The sequence below is a fragment of the Tachypleus tridentatus genome, chromosome 2, assembly GCF_004210375.1.
Source record: "Tachypleus tridentatus isolate NWPU-2018 chromosome 2, ASM421037v1, whole genome shotgun sequence".
Classification (NCBI taxonomy): Eukaryota; Metazoa; Arthropoda; class Merostomata; order Xiphosura; family Limulidae; genus Tachypleus; species Tachypleus tridentatus.
Genome location: NC_134826.1, coordinates 106,358,702 through 106,386,281, shown reverse-complemented (window position 1 = coordinate 106,386,281; position 27,580 = coordinate 106,358,702). Strand labels below are relative to the sequence as shown.

At 31.9% G+C, this 27,580-nt stretch overlaps 2 protein-coding genes across 6 annotated transcripts in view; both read left to right on the top strand.

The window, feature by feature from the left end:
• The window catches only part of Spt6 (transcription elongation factor Spt6), a 106,638-nt gene that overhangs the window by 61,893 nt on the left and 17,165 nt on the right, over nt 1-27,580 (top strand). For all 5 annotated transcript variants that reach the window (XR_013025316.1, XM_076490079.1, XM_076490082.1 and 2 more), the window contains 11 exons: nt 5,093-5,169; nt 6,381-6,516; nt 7,632-7,769; nt 8,462-8,629; nt 12,186-12,313; nt 12,721-12,886; nt 18,070-18,259; nt 19,067-19,215; nt 19,335-19,475; nt 19,652-19,758; nt 22,849-22,937. Coding sequence is in view for 4 of the 5 variants with exons in the window: in XM_076490079.1 (XP_076346194.1) it covers nt 5,093-5,169; nt 6,381-6,516; nt 7,632-7,769; nt 8,462-8,629; nt 12,186-12,313; nt 12,721-12,886; nt 18,070-18,259; nt 19,067-19,215; nt 19,335-19,475; nt 19,652-19,758; nt 22,849-22,937 (1,489 nt within the window). In the remaining variant the exon portion in view is untranslated. The remainder of the gene's footprint in view (nt 1-5,092; nt 5,170-6,380; nt 6,517-7,631; nt 7,770-8,461; nt 8,630-12,185; nt 12,314-12,720; nt 12,887-18,069; nt 18,260-19,066; nt 19,216-19,334; nt 19,476-19,651; nt 19,759-22,848; nt 22,938-27,580) is intronic.
• On the top strand, nt 8,636-12,178 carry LOC143244781 (uncharacterized). Its single transcript, XM_076490092.1, has 2 exons — nt 8,636-11,031; nt 11,240-12,178. Exons 1-2 carry the CDS (start codon nt 10,929-10,931, stop codon nt 11,467-11,469), a joined length of 333 nt encoding a protein of 110 aa, XP_076346207.1. The 5' UTR covers nt 8,636-10,928; the 3' UTR covers nt 11,470-12,178.

Here is a 27,580-nt window from a genome sequence, read left to right as displayed (position 1 = left end):
TGGGAAGAAAGTGTTATTTCCCAATTGCTTATGCCTAAAGTAAATGGAAAAGATCTATTTTTCTCTTCAAACTTTGCTTTTGTGATCTGGAAGCATACAACGAAAACATGATGGGAGACTGTATTTAGAGGCTGATACATGAAAGTGATTTACATTACAGTTGCAAATCTTGAAAAACTACTCACTTTTAAACATTTTTGTTCATTTTTGTGTAACTTTAGGATAAACACATGTACATTTTGATTCATATGCTGTTTTGTTCAGACCTTATGTAAATTAAAATGAGCAAATTTGTCCATCTTTACATAGAAAATAGGTTAATTTCTATACTTCATTATCCAGGTCACAAAAGCAAAGTTTGAAGGGAATAATGGCCATTTTCTGTACTTTTACAATATAAGCAATTAGAAAATAACACATACTATCCAGGAACAAATTTGTGTTACATAGTGTTATCAGTAAATGTTGCAAGGTTTTTTTGTACCCATAATATCAGGAATGTTGATTCTGCAGTGTGCAAAGTAATTTTACTTTTTAGATTAAAAATACTTTTCTTTATCTGAAAATTGTTATTTATTTTGCATAATCTGTATAACTTTCTAAATATCTATCACTGTTTTTTTTTGTTGTTTTTTTAAACATTACACTTTATCTACCTTAACTTATGTGGGGGTTAATTTGGCTGACATGGTACTACCATAAAATAAAAAAAAGAAAAAAGAAAATAACTCTTAAGTTACCCCTTTTTCATTCGAGATTGACTGGAAATTGTAAATAGTATACATCTGTTTCTATATATTATTTTTTGGTTTTATTGACCTTTGACCCATGTCACTAATAATACCACTATGCAAGTTATAACTCGCAGGGGCCCCATGAACAACTAATGTTACTGTATTGAATAGCATAAAACTGGTCAACACAAAGGACAGATGTCTTAATGCAGTATTTATAAAATACAATCACATTTTGGTCACCATAGACACACGCACGCACGCGCATGTGTTAATGATAAAGAACTCGTATGTTTTGGGTAATAAAAAAAATCCAATTAATAATATGTAAGAAATTGTGAATAAGTAAATAATATTCAAACATTTGATTTTACCATTCTGTACACCACAATTCCATTAAGTTTTATTTTTTGTCATAAATTCATTAATAGAACAGTTCAGAAAAAAAGTACCTCCAGAAACATAAAAGATGTATTAAGTTTCTGCATTTACACTAATTATATTTTTCAATAACCAGTTTTAAACAATAAGAGTTTCAGTGGGAGCTATCTGTTCTAGTTGTACTGCAAATATATATCTTTATTTTTATAAGAACAAGTTTATTGGAAATTACATTAACCTAGATATTTTTGCTTTAACTTGAATATAAATGATGTATATAGTAAAGATAAGCCTGAAATAAATAGTGTTCAATATCTAATGTAAATGCATGTTATTTAGATTTAAAAATTAAAATAATTGATAATGATATCAATCTAAATATTTTTCATAAATGAAAATATTTTGCTTTTCCAATATATGGTTTACCCTCTTTTAATAGAGGTGTACCCACACTCTTCTCTTGTAAGCATTATAACTTTATTGTTAATTTTGAAATATTGATATAAAAATTAATAATTTATGGATGTAATAAACAAACTTAAAATTAACATATTCTGTGATAAATATAACAGTGTATTAAATAAACAAAGTAAAAATTAAAGAAATTTTACTAAAAGTTTGATAACTATTTTTAATTGTTAATAAGTTCGTTTAAATAACTTGGCAAAACTTTATTGTATATAAAGGCTTGTTTAAAGTCTGTAAATTAGTAGTTACAGTAGACTTAATGGGTGATGGTTGAGGGTTATACTAGTTAATTTAAATAACTGGTTGGGATTCTTTATATTAGTACAATTCATCTAGTGAGCTACTAATTAGTGCCTCAGTACCATAATGGGGACTGGAATGGTAACTTCAGTAGGTACATTTTTTTAACTTCCTTACTCTGAAGTGGTATACATTATTATTATATATTTATTTTTTCTTTATTTTTTATTTCTATTATTTTTATTCTTTACTCTGCTGAGCAGTCACCTTTTCACAACTGTCTGCAGGCAGTAAAGTGTGATATAGATGTGAGATGTTGTAGGTTTGAGCACCCACATCTTGCTCTCCTGATTTCAGTTTCTGTTATTTTTATTATTTTGTTATTTAATTATTCTTCATGGGAGACTGATAGACTAGTTAAGACTGATAGATGGTGTATTCCCACTGCAGTGTAGGTCCTGCTTCTATAGTTGCTTTCAAAACTGAAGGTATATTTTATTTCCCACAGTATAGCCTGTACTGTGGGATCCTTTCACTTGGTGCAGCATTTTATTTTTGTTTGGGCTTGTTTCTGTTTATAACAAACTACCATTAGTCATAGGTTTGGATTTACTATTCTTTGATGGATTGTTTAGGCAGAACATTAATGATGAAACTTTGTAGAATGGACGGCAACTGCCTGCTACGGAGACACTAGTATAGAGGATGACGTTTCGAAAGTCTTCCACTTTTCATCTTCAAGTCACTGTGTGTGAAGGTGTTGTCAGTCATTTATAGTGGATTGTGGAGAGCATGATATGATTGGTTGGATTATCACTGTTTCTGATTGGAGGAGAGAATGGCAGCCTCAGGATGCTTGTCTCTAATCCAGAATCTGTTTAGTGAAGGTTTATTAATGTTAATATAAAATGATTATTTGATTTTTCTTGTGTTCCAGAATTTGTCTGTGTCAATAATTCTAGTTTTCTGCCAGTTTATTCTGTGTCCAGTTGATGTGGCATGCTCTGCAGTGGCTGAATTTTGTGTTTTCATGAGTCTTGTACCATCTTTATGTTCTTTTCTTCTCGTATCTCCAATGTATGTATCGTTGCAGGAACACAAAATTTCATAGATGTTTTTGTGATTCTCTTTGGTAGGTCGCTGTTTGTTTTTTTACCAGAATGGACCTTAAGGTACTGTAGGATTTCCACCAGACTTCTATTGTGAATTTTTTGGCTATGCATTTGAGTTTTTCAGTGCAATGATGGCAGTCATAGTTACTTTCTGATGTTTTCTTTCTGTCATGGTCGTCTTCAAGAAGTTTTTGATGAAGAAGGAGGTGTAACCGTTCTGTTTAAAACTCCCTACGACCTTTTGGCATTCTGCTTCAATGGGTATGTTATCACACGTTTTCTGCTCTCTTGTTTAGGCATTGGATCATACCATGTTTTATGGAGATTGGATGATAGGACTGGAAATGTAGTTATCTGTTCATGTGGATGGATTTTTTGTGTACAGTTGTTATTTGTCTTGTTTGTTTGCTGATGAGTATGTCAAGGAACAGTATACTGTTTTGTTCCTCTATTTCCATAGTGAAGTGGATTCTTTTCTCTACAGAATTGAGATACTCTAAGAAGACTGGTAAGTTTTCACGAAAGTGGGGCCAAATAACGAAGATATTGTTGACATAACATCTGTAAAAACTTGGTTTTATAGGTGTGGATGAAAGGGCTCTTTCTTCAAAGTCTTCTATGAAAATGTCTGCTAGGATTGGAGAGAGTGGTGATCCCATGGCTAGATAGACCATCTGTTTGTTTGTATAATTCCTCGTTGTATTGGAAATAGGTTGTTAGTTTCATTATGGCATCTATTTTCATATCTGTTCGGTGTGGTAGAAAGTTGTCATACAGCAGTCATTTTCTAGTGATATGAAGAGTTTCTGAGGTTGGTAAATTGGTCTGTGAAGTCAAAATTTACCATAATTTCCTGAGATTTGATGTGTAGCTTTCTGAGTTGTCCTATGAAATCTGTTGAGTTTTGTATGTGATGTTCAGTGTTTCCTCATAGTGGAGATAAGATAGGTACTTTTCAGAGAACTATAAATGTTTGATATGGTTGTTTTCGGTTCATACTTCAGTTGATAAGGGAGTCTCACTGCATGAGATGTACCTGTGTGACTGATTGCACGTGAAGTCAGTGCACGCATGATTAATTCTTGGTATGCTGGCTGGTTACTTGCACATGTCATGACATTTTAGTTACATTCAAAATTTAATTAAACTACTTAATTATCATTATTCAAAAAATTTGATATTAAACCATAGATAATAAATGAAATATTAATGGTATGCAATTTTTAAGTTTTTAATTGTGTAAGAAATATTTAAAAACATTCTTAAAATCCCCTTCATGTAAGAATTTGGATATTTGTTTTTGAACAGTCTCCAGTTCTGAAATTTTTTTGTCCTAGAAAACTGCAGTGTAATGTAAAATATTCTCTTTTTTGTTGGCATTGACACTCTTAAGCTATATTTATACATTTTTTCAGTATTGTGGGGCTAAAGAGCAATCAATAAAAATTCATATTCTACTTTCTATAATGATCTCTGATATGTTCTTATTTATGATTTGCTAATAGATATTTCTTAAGCTGACTCTTATTAAATTTATAACCAATAAAAAGCCTAAATTTAAACTGCTTTATTGCCATGGCTGCCATATGATGTGGGATTATAGAAAATTGACAATTTGGTTTTATGTGAAAAAATATTTTCTCACAAGAATGCACTAGGAAGAATAGTTGAATTTTATAACTGCTCATGTCACATGATTAGAAATGATTAAGTGCTGGCACCAGTAACCTGATACTGCTGGTACTGTTGCAAACCCTGCAGTAAATAAAAAATGTAGAAGGTAGTTATTTTAATATTTTTTTTAATCAATATTGGTAATTTGAGGTTTTGATTTGTAAGAAACTATACATTGTATTGTGGGCATTATAACATAACATACAAAAATCAGTATTTAGTTGTTTTTGTTAAATGTTTACTTTTAAACAAAAAATTAAATGTTTGATACTACAGTTTGATGCCAGATGTATTGACATATGTTCGTAAAGTAATGCTTTAAACCTGTGTTGAATGTAAGTCTACAGATGTGATTACTTGTTCTTTTATCCTGGTCTATATGGAAGGGGTTAACTGAACACATCAGTTTTCACTTAATATCTAATTTACAAAAGTTAGTGCTCTTCTTGATTTAGGTGTAAGTAAGCATTTTTTCTTTCTCAGGAAGCTGATATGAAAGCTTTGAGAAAATTTATTCTGGCCAAAAAACCCCATGTAATAGGTGTGGCAGGAGAATCCAGGTACTGTACTGCATTCTTAAATATTAGGGTGAAAATGTAGTTTTTAATCTCTTGTAACATATGCAGGATTGTTCAGTGACTCTGAAGTTTGCATATTTATCTGAACCTTTTTAGTTTACAGTTGTTTTTTTTTGTACTTCATGTAATAGTTGATTTCCAGTTGCTAAAAATATGATAATGCATCTTTTGATTTGAAAGTTATCTTCATAAAATCACTCAGTTTGATTTCTTTCCTCCATCTATTCCCAGAGTACATGAGAACTGTAGTACTCTGGTTATTCCAGGAGGTAAAAAAAAATGTTTATTGTAACATACTTGTCTTTTTTTTTTTACAGGAAATGTTACAAAAAACACACACAGAATGATAATACTTCTGAAAAGTTATGCAAACCAGAATTTAAAAAAAAAGATACAGTATTATGGAGAAGTTGGTCCATTAATTGTTTGTGAAAAAAAAAAAAACTTTATTGTTTTCATATAAATGTGACTTTTTCACATAGTCAAATGTATCAGTTCCACTATGTTAACCTGTTGACTGCCAAGTATTTCAGCTTCTACAATACAACTCTAATTGCTTCTCTATTTTGTAACTTTTTTGTGATGCCATCTTGGATTGAAAGTGAAACAATTTGTAAGTGGGTCAAATGCATGTATGATGCTGACATCTAGCGTTGAAGTTGGGTATTATTGAGAATGAATTAACTCGTCCGTGGCACTGTGTTACTGATTGGCTTGGACGAGTTATCTTGTCTACGGCACTGAACAGGTTAAGGTATTCAATTTTAATTGAGACTGAAGTACAGCTATTGTTTTTACCTTGATAATGAAATGATGCAAAAGTGCTTCATATGAAACTTGATATGCATGACTTTGATTCTGCTGTTGTACTGAACTATGTTTTTTCTCACCCTGGTAATGAAGTGATTGCAATGCTTTTTCTCATTATACTAGTTATGCATACTTTCCTGTTAATGATTTGTTTTTAACTGATGATTCTTTCATTTAAGGTAAATTGTTATGTGTCAGCTGTGTAACTTGCTGATCTGTATTAGTGATGCTTTCTTAGTAAGTTTGTTTGATGATTTGATTAGTAAGTAAATCTGTCAGAAGTCTTAACTACTTGAAAAATGTGCAATTTTTTGTATGTCATTGCATTCTACTAGAATTTCATTTCAGCTAATTAATTTTATTGAATATTGTAAACTTTCCAGAGAGGCTTTAAATGTGATAGCAGATGTGAAATCAGTCATCTGTGACTTGGTGGAGATGGAGCAATTCCCAACCATCAGTGTAGAACTAATAGACAATGAATTGCCAACTGTGTATATGAATTCTAAAAAATCGGAGGTTGGTTTCACAAAGTAAATAAGAATTTTTACAGCTTGTATTATCACACATATTTAGAAATGCTTCAGCTGTTTTGTTATGTTAAACTTCTCTGATGTACAAACTGTTGGTGTGTGAATTGTTAAGGTATGTTTTATTTAACTTTGTATTTCCAGATTGTTTCTGTTCGAGCTCCCAATTTCTAGGAGTTCGGATCTTATTTTAACTATTTCTTAGAAATTTTGTTTGAAGTATTTTGTGAAAGCATTTTTGTACCCTTTACTATTATGTTTTGAAAACTCTAAATAAAAGGCTTTGGAACAAATTCCTTGGAACAAGGATAAAGTACTGCTGTTTTAAATGGTACGTATGGCAGCATGTTGTGAGGATTATATGGCATAACATTCATCTTGACCAATTCTTTGTGTACAGCTGAGAAAGAAATCAAATATCTTTCACATACTTCATTTTGATATTTGTCATTGAGTCATTTCTTTTCTTATTTTTCTGTTTCTCTAATTTCCCAGGAACTTTTTTTTTGTGTATGTTCCTGATAGGTGATCACTAAGTATCTGTTTATATCTTTGTTCAGAAAAATTAAATATTGCACAAATTCCTGGAAGGCTTTGATGTCAGTAGCATATGAAAACACTAACGTTCTTACATGTGAAGAGGAGAGTTGCTGGATAGATTACTTCAGCTTTGTTTTTACTTGATTCATGTTGTACTATAATATAACATTAGTAGTGACGTTAGTGAACACTGGCTACTTTTTGTGTATAATACCATCTTAAAGATGTTCTCAAATATCTCGTCTGAAATTTTAACTTCTCTAGACAATACAAACTAATCTTTTTTGTGATGATTTTTTAGTTGTGGGACTTTGTTTAATGTGTGCTTGATTCTCTGCATCAGAATAAATACTGTAACTCTCTGTCATTGATGCACCTCCAAATAAGAGAAACTCAATTTCTGGTTCTGGACGTTGTGTATATGTATCTGAAAAAATTAAGTTCCTTTGTTTCTGTGTTGTTCATAGTAATCTGAACAGAAGTACTTATGCTGCTGTAACAAAAAGTTTTTTCATTTTGCATCCATATTTTGAACTTGTTCATAACATATTTATAAATTTCCAGGCTGATTTTCGAGACTATCCTGCCCTTCTACGGCAAGCAGTTTCTATTGCTCGTAAAATACAAGATCCTCTTATAGAGTTCTCTCAGCTGTGTACTCCTGATGAAGAAATTCTTTGTCTGAAGTACCACCCCCTTCAGGTGAGAAATGGAATAATATATTTTGTCTAAAAAGTGAAAAACAGGGTAACAAATATTGTCTGAAGCATTGCCCTCTTCAGATCAGAGACAGAGTAATGTATCTTGTCTAGAATTTCACCCTTTGCAGGTATAAAAACCAAGGAAATTTGTATTGTCTGAAATTGCTTCCCATTCAGATGACACATGAGTTTATGTAAATTCTATGAATTACTTTCCTCTTTAAGAGCCCCCCCGCTAGTACAGCGGTATGTCTCCGGATTTACAACGCTAAAATCAGGGGTTCGATTCCCCTCGGTGGGCTGAGCAGATAGCCCGATGTGGCTTTGCTATAAGAAAAAACAAATCCTCTTTAAGTGAGAGATGGGGCACAGACTGAATTACCTTGCACTGCCAGAAGCAAGCTGTCTATTAATATGAACATTCTGCATTGTATGAATAAGACACATCATGAGTGAAAAAAATTGTATTTAATATATTTTACCATTGAAGTAATATTTTTTCGGCATTATAATGCATAACTATAAGGGGATCATTTTGACCAAATGCTATACATACAAAGAGCTTGAACTTTTTAGTGTGGCTTATACTATAGTTAAAACATTGAATATCATGACTAAAGAATGAAACAAAGTTGTTCAGTGTTTATCATCAGTTTTTTTGCCAATCTTTGTTTTGTATTTGGTAATTTGTAGGATCAAATATCTAAAGAGGAGCTGTTAAATTCCCTTTACCTGGAGTTTGTGAACAGAACAAATGAAGTAGGTGTTGATGTGAACAGAGCCATCTCTCATCCTCACACTTCCCAGCTGGTCCAGTTTGTTTGTGGTTTAGGTCCTCGAAAAGCATCACATTTAATAAGGGTATGTTTTATTTTTATTTTTTTCATTATTTTAGGGTGCTACATTGATCTGATAGGAAAAATATAAATATTTTAGGATGCTATAATGAGCTGTAATGAAAAACATCATTATTGTAATTAGTTTAGTGTGGTACATTTAATCTTAATGAGAAACAATATTATTTTAGGCTACTACTTTGATTCTGCAATGAAAAACATTATTTTAATAATGCCACATTGAACAAATGAAAACATCAAAACTTTAATCCTTTTGCCCTAGGTATATGCATAACAAAGTTTTAATGTCTTATATTGAAAATTTTATTAAACTATTTTTTGTTTGTGATACCAGTTATTATGGCATCAACACTTAGATAATTATCCATATTATAACACTATGCAAGATTTAATTTCTTAATGCTATGAGAAAATATTTTAAATCCTGAACTTCCACTAGTGTTACATGGTAACATATTTTCTCTTAGTATATTTTATCCAGCACCTTTCAAAATGTAGAAAATTAAACTTAAATTGTTTCCTATAATATCATTATTGCACATACAAATAATAATTTTTATAGCCTTCAATTGTATTTGGTTACAGATCTATAAATAGAAAATAACACTTTCAGGGTTTGTTAGTAGTTCCCTTTGCATTTAATTATATATTAACCTATATTTATAATCAGTAGAACATCAAGGTTTTTATGTATCAAACAAAGAATTGTATAATGTTGTGTTCTGAACAGACAAGTATCAGTTTCACTTTGAGTACAAGCTTTATTTCCATGGAAAGCTAAACAACTAGTGTGGACGAATTTGTAATAGCTTTTGTTGTATAATTATAAAACCAGAAGTATTTTGAGTTAGGGGAAATTGTGTTTTTTGCATGTTACAAGTCTGCTCTTTGGTGCATTATTAAATTAATTAAAATTACTTAATGCACTATTGTAATTAGTATAAAGGTATGTAGACATAAGCATGACCAACAACTGACATCAAGAAAGATTGGGTAAGTAATTTCATGTTTTTTATGTTTATTTTTTAATTATTATTATTATGAAAGTAATTATATAAAAATAGGAATCTCTTTAAGTTAAGATTAGATTAGATAAATAATAATATAATTCAGATGTTTCATGAGGGCTGCACTCAAGCAGCATGTAGGTAATATAATTCTATAGCATAATGTGAACTGTATATGCCATGAGTGATTTACAACTTATTATGGCATGGATAATAGCAACAGTTCAAAAGGCAATAAGAGAATAAAATATGATCAAGTTAATTATACTGTTATGGGTTTAAAGCTACTTCAAGATAAACCAATATAGTTTCAAGGTACAATTTCAAATTATTATAGAAAAAAAAGAAGTAAAAATTAAGATTTTTTTTTATTTTTTGTAGTAGTTATGAGGTTGTTTAAATGGAACAATTCTATTTTAAGATAGGGTACATGAAATAACAGATTATGAGTTTTACTTACAAAAAGGTTTGAAATGTATTTAAGAGGTTTTAGGGATTACTCAAAGGAAATTTGAGATTTTTGAGTTGAGGAAAAGTATTTTGATATTTATATGAAAATTACTTTGCACACAGACTATTCAAAACAAATACTAAATGTTAATGCAGCTCATTTTACGTTATCAAATTACGCTACTCACAAACTGTTACAACTAATACAAACAACTCATGTACATGCCTAGTGAAACATTTTTATTTCATTATTTGTTTTTCTTAATCTAATCTTAACTAACCTATAAAAATAGCTTATTTTTATATTTTACTGACTTTTATAATTACACAAAGAATAAACAAAATACTTATAATCCTCTTTTTTTCAGAGAGTTAACCCTAATTTTTTTATACTATTCATAGTATTGCAACTAATAATTTTTATTTTATTAAATAACACTATGTAACAAAATTTTTTTTACTATCACTCTTCCTGGGCAGAAAGTGTTATTTCCCAGTTGCTTATGCCTAAAGTAAATGGAAAAGATCTATTTTTCTTTTCAAATTTACCCATTTTCCAGAACATTCCAGGTAGATTCAATGCTTGTAGCTGATAGAGAATGTTGTAGAACTTACAAGAAATTTCAAGAACTTTTTAGAATTATCTAGAACTTTCCATAGTAATATATATATACTGGGCTCACCACTTCAGTTTAGTTCTAGCTGCCTAAGTGAACACACAGACCTATCTGATTTTATCAGAGATGGCATCAAGAAGCTGCAAGCATTCTCCAGATGCATTCTGCTATGTAGGTGGCCAATTTATCAAGACGAGCCTAAAAGTACTCTGTGACAGCATCTGCTAAAATGTGTGAAGCCTACAAGGCATATTTTGGCATGACTGTTGGGGATCAAGACAAACCCTGGGCACCTCATTTTATCTGCGAGCACTGCAAAAAAACTCTAGAAGGTAAGACGGACAATTTTTGCTTGCTTGAATAGTAAGATTTTATATTATACAAATTTTAGACCTTTTTAAATATATTTTATTTTTAATATTTTCAATAGTATAGAAAAAATATTACATATAAAATATTTTGCATGAAACTCTTGCACATTAGTTGTGGTTGAAATAAATTTATTCTTCATAATAACAATTTTATTTTGCTCTTTTGCAGGATGGTACAGAAAGGGGGGAGAGAGAGCCATGAAGTTTGCTATTCCAAGAATTTGGTGTGAACCCACTGACTACTCAAGCAATTTTTCCTTCTGCATGATGGACCCTTCCAAACATCAGTCTGGCAAGAATGCATTTGCTATCATGTACCTGGGCCTTCCATCACCCAAGTGCCACACTGCCCTGATATCCTTGTACCCACTCCACCAGAGAGAAAGCAGCCATCCTTAAAAGAGGAGGTAGACTTTGAAGATCCAGATTACAATTTCAGAGGTTCAGCTGGTGAGAGAAACCCATACTACCTGACCAAAGAAGCCTCAATGACTTGATCAGAGATTTTGGTCTTACAAAGTCAAATGCCGAGACTATATTTGGGGGCTGATACGTGAAAGTGATTTTCATTACAGTTGCAAGTCTTGAAAAACTACTCATTTCTAAACATTTTTGTTCATTTTTGTACACCTTTAGCATAAATACATGTAAATCTTGATCCATATGTTGTTTTATTAAAACCTTTTGTAAATGAAAATGTGAAAGTTTGCCCATTCTCACATAGGAAATAGGTTCATTTCTAAATTTCATTATCCAGGTCACAAAAACAAAGTTTAAAAAAAATAATGGCCATTTTCTGTACTTTTACAACATAAGCAATTAAGAAATAACACGTTATGCAGGAAAAAAATTTGTGTTACATAGTGTAACGCTCCAAACAATATAAACTAACTGCTGTTATTTTTGATGTCCATAATATTGTACTTAACACAAGCTGTTGTCATATGATTAGTGTTGGGAAATAAGGTCACAGTATTATTACTAAATAATAATTCATCAGTACTGAAAATGTTAAGAACTTCTATGTTTTATTTATTACATCACAAATATTTCATTGTTTGAGAAATTATGCTGGTAAGAAAGAGTTAATTATACAAAGTCTTTCTGTTTTACAGACTCTTAAACAAACGCATCAGAAGTTAGAGAACAGAACACACCTTGTTACAGTATGTCATATGGGCCCTAAAGTTTTCTACAACTGTGCTGGATTTGTGAAAATTGACACTGTTGCAGTTGGAGAAAGGTAAGTTGATTTGAGTATTCCTTTACACACTAATCTTTATTGACTTTCAATGTTATTTTCTCCTTGGTTAACCATTGTGGTTTAAGATTACAAATTGTTTGTATTAAACTGTACAGAATATTTATGACTGTTGGTGAGGTATCTACTTATCTACAACATGAACATTAGTGGCCTAACTTGTTTAGTCTTAATGTGGTGAAATGAAGCAAAACAAATGGCTATGTGGGTTTAATAAACATAAATTAAGGTTATGCTTTGTTATTGTGACTTGTTTATATTTTGTAAAACTGTCTTGTAGGCATTAGGTATGGAACATGATTTTGTGTGTGTGTGTGCATATAAACTTCTGTGTTATTAAGTTTTGAGATGATAGCTCATCAGATTCACTACATTTCATCTGGACATAGTGCTGAGGCATATGTTGAAGTACTTGATGCTTCCCGAGTGCATCCTGAAGCGTATGAGTGGGCTCGAAAGATGGCTGTTGATGCTTTGGAATATGATGACATGTCGGAAGAAATTGACCCTGCTGGTGCCTTGGAGGAAATTCTGGAAAACCCAGAAAAACTTAGAGTAAGTAACTGTGAAGGTTTTGAGCTAATAAAAAAAGGTTTAAATAACTTGAAAGAGTACTTGATTTTTGTTGACTCATAAAAAAGAGAAGGAGAATGATGATTTCTGCACTCACACAAACACATTTTTTAAAATCCATTTCTTGTCATAATGTTAAGTTGGTGTCATAAAATATCAGCATAGTAAGTCAGTTTTTTACATAATATTTGAACACTGAAAAACATAACCCTGACCAGTAGTGGATAATACAAGATGAATTGGTTATTTAAGTAGTAAAGCAAAAAACTGTTACATTTTGAGTATTGCTTAGATATACATTTTAAATCACTATGAATATCTCAGTTAATACGGGTATCTTTGAACTTAGTAACTGCATCGTCATCCAGTTTGGCAAGCTTTTTGTAAGCATAAAAGTATTACTCACACAAAAAAAAAGATTTTTTAATAAAGATTTTTATGTGAACTTCTGAAGTCTTTATTGTGTCAATGTGAGTGACATTTAACAAAATTGATTTTTATGCTAAGAATGAAAATAGTTTTTATCTTAAGGTGTTTGTATTTCATCTGCATAACCTCTTGAACCAACTAAATGGATACTTTTTTTTTGGGGGGAAGGGGGGCTAAAGTTTTATATTTTCTCTCTATTTTCTCTATCCTAACAGAGCATACTTTTTTCTTAAGGTCTGTAGAGAAATAATCAATAATAGTGGAAAAACAAAATCAATGGTTCCATTTTTTTTCTTCTGCACTGACTGTAGTATTGATCAAAAACTTGCAAATTACTTGCCACGAGGGCTTTAAATATTAATTTTTTTGCATCTGTTTCTTTTTACAGTTTTATTATTGTTCTTTGTGTTTAAAGAAGCAATAATCCTTCAGAAAGTAATAAGTCATAGCAGGAGCTATTATCTGTTTCAGGCAAACCTAATAGAAACAGCAAATGAAGTTGAGCTTCTGGAGCTTGTGAAATTTCAGTTTTATTTTACTGAAGTGCTGTTTAACTGAGTTGAAATGTTTATAGTATTTTACATTTTTGTTACTTTCATTAAAAATGTCTAATAATGAATAATGAAAGATATATTTTAAAAAAACAAGGATATCTATTACTTTTCTTGCACTGCACATTGTTCTGCTCTGATTCTCATGAATTGGATGTCTAAAAAATAATTCCTGTAGGTTTTTAATATGCATTTTAGAACATAAAAAACCAATGTTACTAGAGTAGATTTTCCAAAGCTACTGTAATTTATCAGGCTCTCTAATGTAAGATATGAATAAAATTTAAAAATTACATTAGCTGTAGGGAGAAAAGTTATGATGACCACCCACCAAGAAATTCCTATCAACTGGTAAAACTGAAAAAAATAGTTGCATGCAGAGGAAAATCTAACTTTTCTGTTGTTTAAATATATATTCTTTGAGTATATAAAGTTCATTAATAAACAAAGCCAGAAAGAGAGGGTTTTCTATGCTGTTTGACAAATTTATTCATATCTCAGTACATCAAGAAGATATGTGCAACTGTTAGGTTCTTCTTATGTATAGCTTTTTTGTGTTTCTAAGTGATTTAAAGCTACAGCAATCTATTGTTAAAGTTAAATTCTGAAGTGAAGAAATCATAGCACAGGTTTCACATGACAGGGAAAATTGGGATTGAGAACTGTTTCATTTTGAAATTAAAAGATCATATTTAAATAATATAAAATTTTAAACTGTTTTAATACCATGTGTTTATATGTTAGTGTGATCTTAATTTGCAGGTAAAATTGTAAATTAAAATGTTTTAAAGCTTTTGCCTCTTTATTTTGTTCCAATATGCAGAAAACATGAAATGTCAAACTGCATCTATTTTACACCAGATTTAGAGGCTGTTTAGTGAGGTTTAAGTTTTAGACTGCAGTGTCCTGATATTTCATGTACGATAAAATATAAAATAGGTATGTATTATAAATAGTTTATTTAAAATGTGTTATTATTTTTATGTAATTATAGGATTTAGGTGTGATTAGTCACTTTTGCTATGTTATAGTATCCTTCTTACTGTTAGGAAAGTGTCTTCTATGATTCTGCACAACTTGAAGGGGGAATTGTTTTTGTTATTACTTTTGTTGTGATAGCATTATACTCCACAATAAGGAATACACTTCTTGTCTTTTACCATGTTGATGTGTCTGTAGTCCTCTTTAAGCTCCTGTGACTCGGAGTCATAAACCAGATCAAAATTTGAAGCATCTGAAGAAGTCTGTTGTGTTCTTTCTGATGAAATCTTCAATTGTGCTTTGGAGGTTCATCCATGCCTTTCTTCTGCTTTAATGACTTTATCTTTTCTCATTTTGATTCAGTAGGTACAGCTGAATCAAAGCATGCCAAGCCAGTGAGTTTCTTTTTGAGATACCATAGATGCCCAGGAAAGTTTTGACAGACAAATTTTGAAATAGCATAATTCATCTTTTTATACCTAACAAGACAATGTAGGACATTAAAAAACAGTGGGGAGAAAAAATTGAATTAAAAGCAGAGGACCATGCCTTGCCACATGTGTTTCTGTGGTTTCTGTGACTTCATCATTGACTAATGGACTGTTTCATCTACTGCCAAAAATGCTTGCATCAAATGAAAATAGCAAAATCTGAACCAGAAGAAAACCCCATACAGTCTTTGAAAACACGTGCTAGGAAAGTTTAAGATTTGATGCCAGCATGCTAAATACAGAAGATTCTTGTTTAATCTTTGTTGTAACAATGCACATGCTCCATTTCTGTGAATAGTGTTGCTTGCTGTTTTATCAAAGGAAAATGTATTTTCACAAGTACTAGAAATGAACTTTAAAAAAAAAAAAGTCTAGGAGCTATGTTATTTCTTCAGCCAGGATCACTGGTAGAAAATCCACTTGTTCTTTCCCTGCAAATTCATTATGATGCTTACTATTCAAGTGAAATATAAGTGATACCATTGACTGAAAGGGTTTCTGAAAGATTTTGACAAGTTCTTCACAGAAATGATGTCAAGAACTCTTAGATTGAGGAATGACTGATTGTTAATTCATGCATGTCATTACTAAGGCTATGAGCTGTTATAGTTAGAAACCTTTGCTTTTCTGTCACTTAACTTGTTTCTGTCCATAGCTACTTCTGAATTAGGAGCAATCAGTTTCATACCACCTTTTCAGGTTTAGAAAATAATGATTCTTTAATTGCTCCTCTTTCTTCATCACTGTTATTGGTTCATTATCCACCAATTCCATCATCACTACAGTAAGGTGATTCCAGCAACCAACAGTTTTATTTAAGGTCTGCTGTTCTTACTTTACATGATGTTTTCTGCCCATACTTGCCTCAATTCTTTTCTAAACCCTTATTCTTCTTTATATATAAAAACCATGGTCTCCTTGGCCCTTTTTAAGTTCAGTTTCTTTTGAACTTAGCATCCAGAGCCTAGTTTTACTTCTTGTTGCACTATACATTTGCAGTATGCTGATACAGTGTAGGTTAAAATAATACAGAATAATTTGTGTAACTCTTCTACTGAGGTTGGGACACACGTTTCTCATTTTCATTCATAATTACTGTGTGTAATGTATGAATGTGAAAGGAGTTGGGAAGTGTTTATTGGCATTCCACCTAATGTTGATGTATGGTTTGTCTTGATGCTTTCCACTCATTCCTTCAGTAACCAACAAGATGCCTAAGTGAAGTGTACAAAAACTGTATGTCACATCACAAGAGTGTTGAGTAGTAACCCTAATTACTTTGTAAATATGCTCGATGCATTCGATTCAGATAGCTTATAAGATAGTGAAAGTGAGTGGTGCTCAAATGCATGATGACAAAGATGCAGTGATATGAGAGGATATCAGCTCTCCATCTAGTGTTGATAGTTCAGATGATGAACCTAAACCCAGCAGAGGAAGACATAAACAGTGTGAAACATTTATTCCAGTCACAGTGTGAGGAGAATTGAGAATTACACATCCCAGCCACAGTGGATAGGTTGTATGCTTATATATCTTGACAAAAATTATAGTACCTATTGTCATGTCATAAAGGATATTTCGTAAGTAAAAAGTGGAATGTTTTTAAACATTATGAATTATATGTAATACTCTTGAATATCTCAAAATGTGATGAAATATTCCACAACCTAGAACCTTCCCAAATAATTTAGAATATTCAGAATGTGTAGATATAATGCAAGATATGAAAGTTTCAGCTACCTTAGTAATCTCTCAATGCTATTCAGTATGGATAAAAGTTGATGTGAATGTTTATATATTCAAAAACATTGAGTGGGTAAGAGTGTTTGAATCTTGAATCAAAACTTTTAAAATGAGGACCATGATAATCCAAGTACACTGGTAATCAAGTTATTTATTTAAAATTAAAAGTTAAACATAATACAATAAAGAGCATGACATGCTACTCTCATACATTTAAGGTTAAAAAAAATTGCAGAATTATAGCATTCAGACATCCTGCACAGATGTCAGAAGTTTTAGGAGGGTACAAGTATTTTAATTTGTTATGTAGGTATCCAGAATGAGTTATTTTTAAAGTACTGCTGGTAAATTTACTTTGTAATTTGTTAAATATGTAACTGTTGTTTTAATAGTATTCATGTCTGTAGCATTATACTGTTAAAAAGACTTCAAGAATGTAATATGTTTGAACAGAAATGAAATATGAAAAATAACTTTCAAATTCTTTTTGTGTTACTCTGTCACTTTTTATCTAGAGTTATGCAGTAGCTTAGCAGTAAGTCTAAAAGCTAAAAACCAGGTTTCAATACCCATAGTGGACACAGCACAAATAGCCAATTGTGTACCTAGTTAAAATAGTTTTTAAATCTTCATGACTTCTGTGGTAAAGTTTTTGTAAAATTGTCTTGTATTTTGAGCAAGAGGTATTATTTCTTTATGTTGCATTTGAATTGGATTAGAAGCAATTAATTATTCATATCTTTGAAATTTAATAGTATCATTTTTACCTTACGATCTAAACACTTTTGAAACATGGACCTTTTGAAAGTATTCCAGTATAAGGGTTTTATCATTTTGTAACAAGACTTGTAGAACTTACTTGTTTTTTGACGTCCTGAATTTTTACCTTATTTTTAGTAAAAATAAATGAATTTCTAATCTTTAAGTGTAGTAATTGGCATTTCCAGACTTCTTACTTTCTGATTAGGATCTTGATCTAGATGCATTTGCTGAAGAACTGGAGCGACAAGGTCTAGGAAACAAAAGTATTACTTTGTATGACATACGTGCTGAACTGAATCATAGATACAAAGATCTCCGAACCCCATATCGACCACCAAATGCAGAAGAGACATTCAACATGCTTACTAAGGAGACTCCTCAGACTTTCTATATAGGTAACTTGGAGGTTTCTGACATTATTTTTAAAGATATGAAAATCTCAAATTTTATTCAAACTCCAATATTGAATGAAAGTTGTAGTAAACTGGGATTAAGGATATTCATTGTATCTGTAAATTAGTTTGACTAATTTTATGTAACTTTCAATATTTATTCATTTTGTTTCTGAGTCTCACATGCAAACAATTGTATTTTTAGTGAAGTATTTTTAATGAACTAAAAAAAAAATTGTCTAAATATATAGAGTATTATTTTTAACTAATCCAAGTGCAAAGTGATTTTCATGTTGAGATTAAAAATATTTTTTTCATTTCTAAGATCTCAAATTTCAGTTGCATAATCTGTAAAACCTCCTAAATACATTTCAAATGTTTCAATAAAACTTTATTTAATCTGTTATTTTTTCCTATCCTAACTCTCTTCAAGATTGGTCAATTTAATTGACTTCATAACCACAAAAAGGAAATCAAAATTATCCTTTTTTATTTTTAGAATTACTATGTATTGTAACATGAAACTAAATTTATTTATCCTAAGTATCTTTAAAATTTTAAAAGTATACATTTGTTTATACTTAAATTTTATTGTTTTAATGCTCTTTGAACTGTCTTACTGTCAATATACATTGATGTGGTACCTTGACAGAACATAACATATAAATGTTTTTACATGTTAAATGCTTTAGAAATGACATTCTCTGTGTTTATTTAGTTGACTCAAAGGCAGGCATAAGAATGGGTTTAAAAATGGAAGTTTGAACTTTGTGTGAGCAATGTTTTTGTTAGCCTATTTTGTTTCTTTAGGTAAACTGGTGTTAGCCCAAGTACAAGGAATTGCTAGGAAAAAACCTCGTGGAGAACAGCTTGATCAAGCCAATCCTATTCGAAATGATGATTCTGGACTTTGGCAGTGCCCTTTCTGTAGAAAAGATGATTTTCCTGAATTAAGTGAGGTGAGTTTTGAAGACAGCCTACGAATTATTTCTTATCCATTTGAAAAAAAAAAAAAAAAGTATTTATCATCGTACAGGTTTTGAAACAGTGGTGTTAAAAAGAATTAAATCTTTTTTAGGTATGGAACCATTTTGATGCAGGAAGTTGTCCAGGTCAGGCCATGGGAGTCAGGTGTCATCTGGATAATGGAGTTTCAGGATTTATCCCAACAAAAATGATTAGTGATAAACAGGTTACAAATCCAGAGGATAGAGTAAAGGCATGTTGCAAGCATTTGTAACTTGGTGAAATATTTAGTCAGTATGTTTTATCCTGTATATATTTATTACAAATGCTAGTACTTGCAGCCACACTGTTTATAGATTTACAGAAAGAAAAAAATGTTTTAAAATGAGGTTTGAAACAAAATAACACTGCTTTGAATTGTTTGTATAGATCAACATGATTGTCAACTGTCGTGTCACAAGAATTGACATTGAAAGGTTTACTGTAGACCTGACTTGTCGATCTTCTGATTTGATGGACAAAAATAATGAGTGGCGGTAAGTGAACTGTTAAACTTTTAGTACTTCTTTTTAATATGTTTGTTTTCACTGCAGCATACTTTTCAGTGTCTCTTCCATCTGAAGCTTTCGTTAATCCATCTAGAATAAGAGTATGATAATTTCCTAAGACCAACACAGATATTCACTGCTGCTATATTCAGCTACTTGGCTGGTATGGAATAAAGTATTCTGTCAATCTGTTTTAGGTGGTTTAACAATAATTAAACAACAATTTAATTTTCCATAAGGGATTGATGGATTACATTAACCTTTTTATCATGAGAGTATCCACATTATTACTTTTAATATAGCATGTCAATGGTAAGCTTTCAGTAAATATTTAAAAAGAAAAAACACACACAAAAAAGATTTTATAATTGTTTTTACTAAAGATATATTCATGAATATGTGGGGGTCAGAGAGTTGCCTGCTTTGAGTGCAAAGTGATTTTCATGCTGAGATTGAAAATATATTTATCTGAAAATTTTTAGGTTTTGTTTTTTTTAGTAAATCTTGTATTTAAATTATTTTTTTTCTACCTTAACAGTATACTTATTTGGGTGATTTGACCAACCTTGTAACTACCATAAAAATTCCAAATTACTGTTTTTTTTTGGTTTTTTCATTTCTCAAATGATTGCAGGTTGTAATAGAAAATTGTGACTGTACATCCTAAATAGCTTAAAGTTTGTTACAGCAAACGTCTGTGTATGCTTAATTTTGTTTTATTGACATTGGAACTGTATTTAACTAACAAACCCCCTTCATACACCTGGCAAATGTGCAGCTTGTGTTATCAAATTCAATCATGTTGACATATGAACTACTTATGTACATACATCATGGAGGATTTTTCTCAATATTTTATATTTCATTATCTTACCTAATCTAACACTTACTAAGGTTTTTTAATTTTTACTCTTTAGTTACTTTCATAACATTAATAAATATACATGAAAACAAGAAACATAGAACTTAGATTTACCTATTGTTTGTTTCACATGACATATTTTAATAAGCTTAAAGATTTACCAGTCTGTGTGCAAAGTGATTTTCATGTTAAGATTAGAATACTTCATTTCAAAAATCTCAAATTTCCTTTGTGTAATCCCTAAAACCTTCTAAAAACATTTCAAGTGTTTTTTTTGCCAGTAAAACTTTATATTTTCTCTACCCAATTTCAAAACTAGATTGATCAATTTAATCAACCTCGTAACCACCAACAAAAAATTGAAATAATTATAAATTACCCTTTGCTTTATTCTAGAATAACTACAGATTGTAATGTGAAATTACATTTGTTTATCTTAAGAAGCTTTAAGCTTATGACAGAATAGATCTATTTATAATTAATTGTTATTGTGTCATTGTCGCTTGCACTGTCTAACTACTGTCCATGCAACTATAAGCTGTAAATCATTTTGGGTGCATGCAGCTCATTTTACATTATTGAATTACATTATCTGAGTGCTGCTCATGTTAATGCCTCACAAAACATTTTTATCATATTTTTTATTTAATCTTCCCTTATGTAAGAAGATCTCTATTTTTACATTTAAGTTTCTTTTATAGTAATTAATGAATAAATAAACAAGAAATAAAGTGCTTATTCAACCTTCTTTTTCTTTATGTTGATGACAGTTAACACTACTTTTTTCGTAATAATGGTAGTAATGCACTAAATAATTTGTATTTAATTAAATAATGGATCAAAGAACTAGATTAGTAATATGCAAAAAAGTGAGCAATTTCCTCTCACTTCCAAAATTTTCTGGCTTTCTTGCTATGCAACAAGAATCTTTACAAATTCATCCAGAGTGGTTGTTTGGTTTCTCATGTCTACATTGCTTACGCTTTTAGTGAAATTGACTATTTTTCGATCAGAACACTAAGTTATGCATGTCATTTGATGGGTGAAAACCTATGCTGACAGGTTATGTATAATTAAACATGAGAGAACTATTAACAAATTCTGAAGGAAAGGATGCGACAGGTAAGTGGGTCTGATTTTTCTATTGGATAGCCCTGTAGCCAAACAGTGTTGAACACCATAATAAATGTGATTTATCTGAGCAATGATGAGTAATTTACATTTAATTTTATACTTTTTTTGAGAGGTGGTGGATAAAACAAGAATTATGACATACTAAGAGAAAATGTCACACTAGGAGAAATTCAGGATTTTAAAAAAATATTTTCTTGTCGTGCATAATAAAGGATATCCAGGATTAAAGGGTTAATTAAATTTTAAATGTAATTCTAAATTGTTGTAACATGTACACTTTAATCTACTCATAATGAGAGGGTTAAAGCTTGTTGGCCACATTTCCAGATGGAGATTACTTATTACTATATTGCTTGGGTGCATGGATGGCTTAAGGCTATGATATTTGTATTTATAATATTTTACCTTTTCATGAGACAAGACACTTTTTGTGGCTAGAGTAGACTTTTGAACTTCTCTTTCTGAATGATCTTAAGTGTCCCTAGTTTATCAGCTTAACTCTATTTTCCAATATCATTAACCACAAAGGATATATTTGTCTTAGAAATTGTAAAAGCCTAACTGAACACATCTTTATGATTTAAGCAAATGAATATTTTGCATCAGAACAAACTGTTTTGTACTATTCTCAAAACTTGTAAAGTTTCAGTTACACTGTACTATCTGTGAGATACCAAACTGTCATATGACTTGCTAATTTCAATATTCAAGGTTATTTTAATATAATGTGCTCAATACTCTACATATTAGGAATTAGTTTCTTTTTTGTTGATGTTTTGTTTCTTGAAACAAGTGAATAGTTCACAGATGAGTTTATTTAGTTTGTTTGTTTTTTTGTTAGTATAATTTAACATCTTATTTCATACTTAGTTTTGAGAATTTTTTTTGTCTTTCTGGCATTCAACTTTGATTAAGAATTCTTAGACTGACCTGTAAAATTAAATGAATTTCAGTATTAATTTGTATTTTATGTGATTCTAAAAAAATAAATTATTCAGTGGCTTCAAAATTGCTTGTATATAAATTTATAAGAAAAATGTATCAACTGTTTTAAGAGTGTTTATGATGCTTTTTGTTTATAGACCACACAAAGACAAGTATTATGACTTTGATGCAGAGGAAAAAGACAGAAAAATGCAGGAAGATCAGAAAAAGAAGCATAACAGGCAAAGTAAGATTAGTGTAAATCGTACAAGTTATTAATAGACGTAGCTACATTGTCATAAGCATACATAGTTAGATTAGCAAAGATATTAAATATAATTATTGATAGAATTAAAACTATAACTACATTATTTGTCATGGGGATGATGAAACCAGATGAAATTTTAAATGTTATTGTTCATAGTTGTAGGCATGATAAAACAAGAGGTCATTAATATAATTTTTAATATAACTATATTAGTTGTCTAAAATATGATAAGAAAGGCACATATTAAATATTTCCATATGAGACTGATAAATTACACTACCTTGTTACTCCAAAATAAGAGTTTTTACACACTATTCTTTAACATGTTTTCTGATTTTTCACAGAATTTGAAATACTTTCAGTAAAAAGTTACAAAAAACCACGTTTTAAATTGAGTGTGTTTAATAAGGATTTCTCTGTGAATGTATGTGGAATGTTAATTGCTTCAAGTAAAAAGTAATATTCATGTAAAGATTAAACATACCATTTTCATCTGAAAATTTTCTGGGCGACATAAATATCAAAATTTTTCTTTTTTCATTTAAGATTTATATTTTACCTATTATTTTCTCTGCTCTTTACTTTGTATGGACCTTGTGAATTCGACTGATCTTGTAACCATCAAAAAAAAAAAAAAAAAAAGAAAATCTCAGTAAACATTTTTTTTGTTAACAGAATGATTGCAAATTGTAACAGGAAACAAGAGGTTTTGGGTAGGGAATTCTGAAGTCCTAAGAGAGGGGACTCTTTGTTAAATGCTTTTTTTTTATTTTATACTAACGCAAACCATTAACTTAATAGCAGTTATATCAACATTTACAAACTTCTGAAACTTTTTTTTCCAAAGATCTAGTTGCATGCTTTCAACAAATAATTTCAGGCATAAGACTTCAGAAAGTTCAAGATAGAATTGTAAGTTTATTGTTCTACATCTTCACACAGAAATCCTCTGTCTTTGCTACAAATCAAACAGTATATGCCTTCAGCAGAGACACCCTAAATTTATATTTTTATACTTTTATGAATTTATTCATGTTTAACCATTAAATAATGAGAATGTTGTAGGTAGCAGCATGAATTCATGATGGCTATTGTTTAAGGGTTAACAGTGGTAAGTAGGTTATGTTTCACTCTTGTGAAATTTCTTTACAAAAAAGGAAAGTAGTGGAAGAAATTGTTGAAACTTTTAATTTGAAAAGAACTAGTTTCAGAAAAAATATTTAAATTTGATTATTTATACTAAAAATGTTTTTATTTAATGTAGTTATTTGTCCTAGGACTGAATAGTTTCTCTGCAAGGTGATATTCATTTTAAAAGTACAATTTTATATCCGATAGTTTTCACGTTACATTGGCATTATCTCTAGAACCTTCTAAACGTATATCAAAAGTTTTTTTTTTTGTTTTTTTGCAGGTGAATGTTTGTGTTCTATTTTCTCTACCATATTTCTATTTCTGTCTGTTATCATCAATCTATGGTGCAATGAAATTAATTGCAGAGTATGGCCATACATTTCAAACCCTCTCTGATGTTTTGAGCATCAGTGGTTCAGTCACTCAAAGACATTGTGGTTCCTTGACATGTGCTCGTTGAGGTGGCAAGAAGCATGATGGCTATGAGTATGAAACAGACCCTCATTGCATCACTTGCAATGGCTCTCACCTATCCTACTTTTGTTCTTACCCTAAATGGTTGGTAGAAAAAAAGGTGCAGCATTTTAAAGTGATTCATAACATTACTTATCCTGAGGCTTGAAAGTTGCTGTCCACCACTTCATCTCAGACCTATGCTGTTGCACTTTGTTCCACTACTACAGTGGGAGTACAGACAGATCTCTCTGTGCCTCTAGAAGAATCATTCTCCATGGTTAAAAAAAGTTGATGAATCAACTTTAACACCCATATCTGTCCATTACATACATTCCAACAAATCCCAAGATCCACTTCCTTTGGTTCTGGGTACAGGCATTTCCTTGGATACATCTTTTCCCATCCCAAGATGCAAAATTATCATTTGTTCACATTCTCAGTCACTGGAATCGTCTTACCACAGCAAAAACCTGCCCAGTCGATCTAGGGCAGGATTCATAGAGGTCAAAACATGTCCGTTGAGTAAAGACAGTAAACAAAAAAGATGTGGTCATAAACAGAAGGGTTCTCCACTCAATTCGCTTACACATAAGTAAAAATGGCCACCTTCATACAGTGGAACAGTTGAGGTTTACGTTCTAATCTGGATGACATCAAAACTGATTGTTTCCTACTGTCCTATATGTCTCTCATTACAGGAAACATTTCTGAAACCTGCTGATACTGTCACCTTTCAGCAGTTTTCTTTGCACAGAAATGACAGGCTGTGTGATGGATGAGTGCATGGAAGGGTGGTGCTGTTGATTGATGAGCATGTAACCACTCTGTCTTTGCCACTCGACACACTCTTGGAGGCCTCAGCCATGCGTGTTTCCTTGGGTCATACAATTAGTGTTTGTTCTCTCTACCTTTTGCCTGGAAAGACCTATGATCAGTCAGACCTTGATGCTCTAATTGAAGACTTTATGTCTCCATTTTTCATCTTGGGAGACTTTAATGGACATCATCTCCACTGGGGAAGTGCTGATGTTGATAGGAGGGGTTGCTTCATAGAGTACATGCTCTCTGATCACAACCTTTCTCTTTTTAATACTGGTTCTTGTACTTATTTTCATGTACCAAGTTAGTCCTTTACTGCTGTTGACCTCTCATCTGGCTCCCCTTCATTATCCTCCCATTTTTCTTGGAAGGTTGACAATAATCCGTGTGGCATTGATCATTTTCCTATACTCTTGAGAGAGATTGGCTGTGGTCGATGCCACATGCCCCGGGGGAAACTGAATCAAGCAAATTGGCCCTTTTTCACTGCTCTTGCAGAACTTGATCCTGCAATTGTCTGTAAGCCATCAGTGGACGACTGTGTGGCAGTAGTAGCTGACTGTATTATACAAGCAGCTGCTTAGTGTATTCCTAAAACTTCGACATGTTTTCCCATGATATCCTCGTCCATGGTGGAACCCTGCCTGCCACATGGCACAGAAGGCTCAAAACCGGGTCTCGGATACTTTTCACAGTTATCCCACACTCTTGCATCGCATTGCTTTCCAGTAGGCCTGTGCACATGCTTGGTGGGTCAGAAGGATTCTTGGATTAAGTTCACAACCAGCATATCTTCTACCACCAGTTCCAAAGTCATGTGGGATAAGATTCAAAAGGTCAGTGGGCAATATAATTCCATCCCCCTCTTGATCTTGCTCTCTGATGGCCAGGAAGTAGCTAATACCTGGAACATTGCTGATACTCTAGGTGAATGCTTTTGCTGAGTATCTAGTACTTCTGCTTCTTCCTCCAATTTCTTAGCCATCAAGAGCAAAAACCTCTGTCCTTTTGAACTGATTGTCTGGTAGTACATCAGTTGAACCTGATGATGTACGCTATGAAATGCTGCTTCATCTATCTCCTGCTTCACTTACTGTTATTCTGCTTGTTTTTAACTGGATCTGGCAGGAGAATTTTTTCCTGATGCCTGGTACCAGGCTATTGTCCTACCTTTTTCCAAGTTTGGGAAGGATCCCAAGATTGAACATGAGGTATATTAAGCAGCAGCTACAGACAGCCCTCAATCATTTACCGAAGTTGATCACAGCAAACGGCTTTAACTTCTCTCTAAAACCGTTTGCATGCACTTTTGCTACAGACGGGGTATTCACCCTAATCCTGAACTCCGTATTGGCAAAGTTGTGCTGTCTGTGATCTTTGAGACAAAGTTCTTGTGGCTTATCTTTGACCGTAAGCTGACCTTTATACCACACACAAAGTAGCTACAGGTCAAATGTACAAGATCACTGAACATCATCCATGTCCTCTCTTCCAGCACATGGGGAGCGGATCGACATGCTATGCTAAAGATATATCGTGCTCTTATTCGATAGAAATTCGACTATGGATCACTGGTCTGTGGCTTTGCCAGGACTTCGGCTTTAAAGATGCTGGACCCCATTCATTATTAAGGAATTCGGTTCTGCACTGGGGCTTTCTGCACTTCTCCAGTTCAGAGCTTATACATAGAGTCTCATGAATTTTCTTTGCACCTCTGCCATTTGCAACTGTCTTTACTATGTGCTTCAAAACACTGTTCCTTACTAAAGCATCCCACCTGGGGTTGTGTATTTCTTTCTCGATGGACCATACTTTTTCAGGACAAACAATCTGCCATTGTTCCTTTTGGCCTTCGTATCCAGGTGCAGTTGGATGAATTGGGTCTGTGCTTGGATAACATTGCTGTATCCACAGGTCAGCCAATCCCACACTGGCTTATTGCAGTCCCTAAATGTGACCTCTCTTTAAGTCATCTGAGAAAAGCAGACACTCCTGATAGGAAATACTGTCTGTTATTTGCTGAACATCTTTTGAACCATCCTTCCACTTCTATTTATACAGATGGTTCAAAATCAGGTAACTGTGTGGGCTCTGCCATGATTTGTTGTGGTGCAGTGTTTGTGTGCAGAGGCCCCTCTACAGCTTCTGTGTTCACTGCTGAACTGTATGCCATTTATCTTGCCCTGGATCACATAGAAGCTAAGCAGTATACA

What these genes read in the sequence shown, in the direction of transcription:
- LOC143244781 (XM_076490092.1), top strand. Translation starts at nt 10,929, where the DNA reads ATGTGTGAAGCCTACAAGGCATATTTTGGCATGACTGTTGGGGATCAA. An exon ending in CTGCAAAAAAACTCTAGAAG is followed by an intron (nt 11,032 to 11,239) that starts GTAAGACGGACA and finishes GCTCTTTTGCAG; the next exon opens with GATGGTACAGAAAGGGGGGA.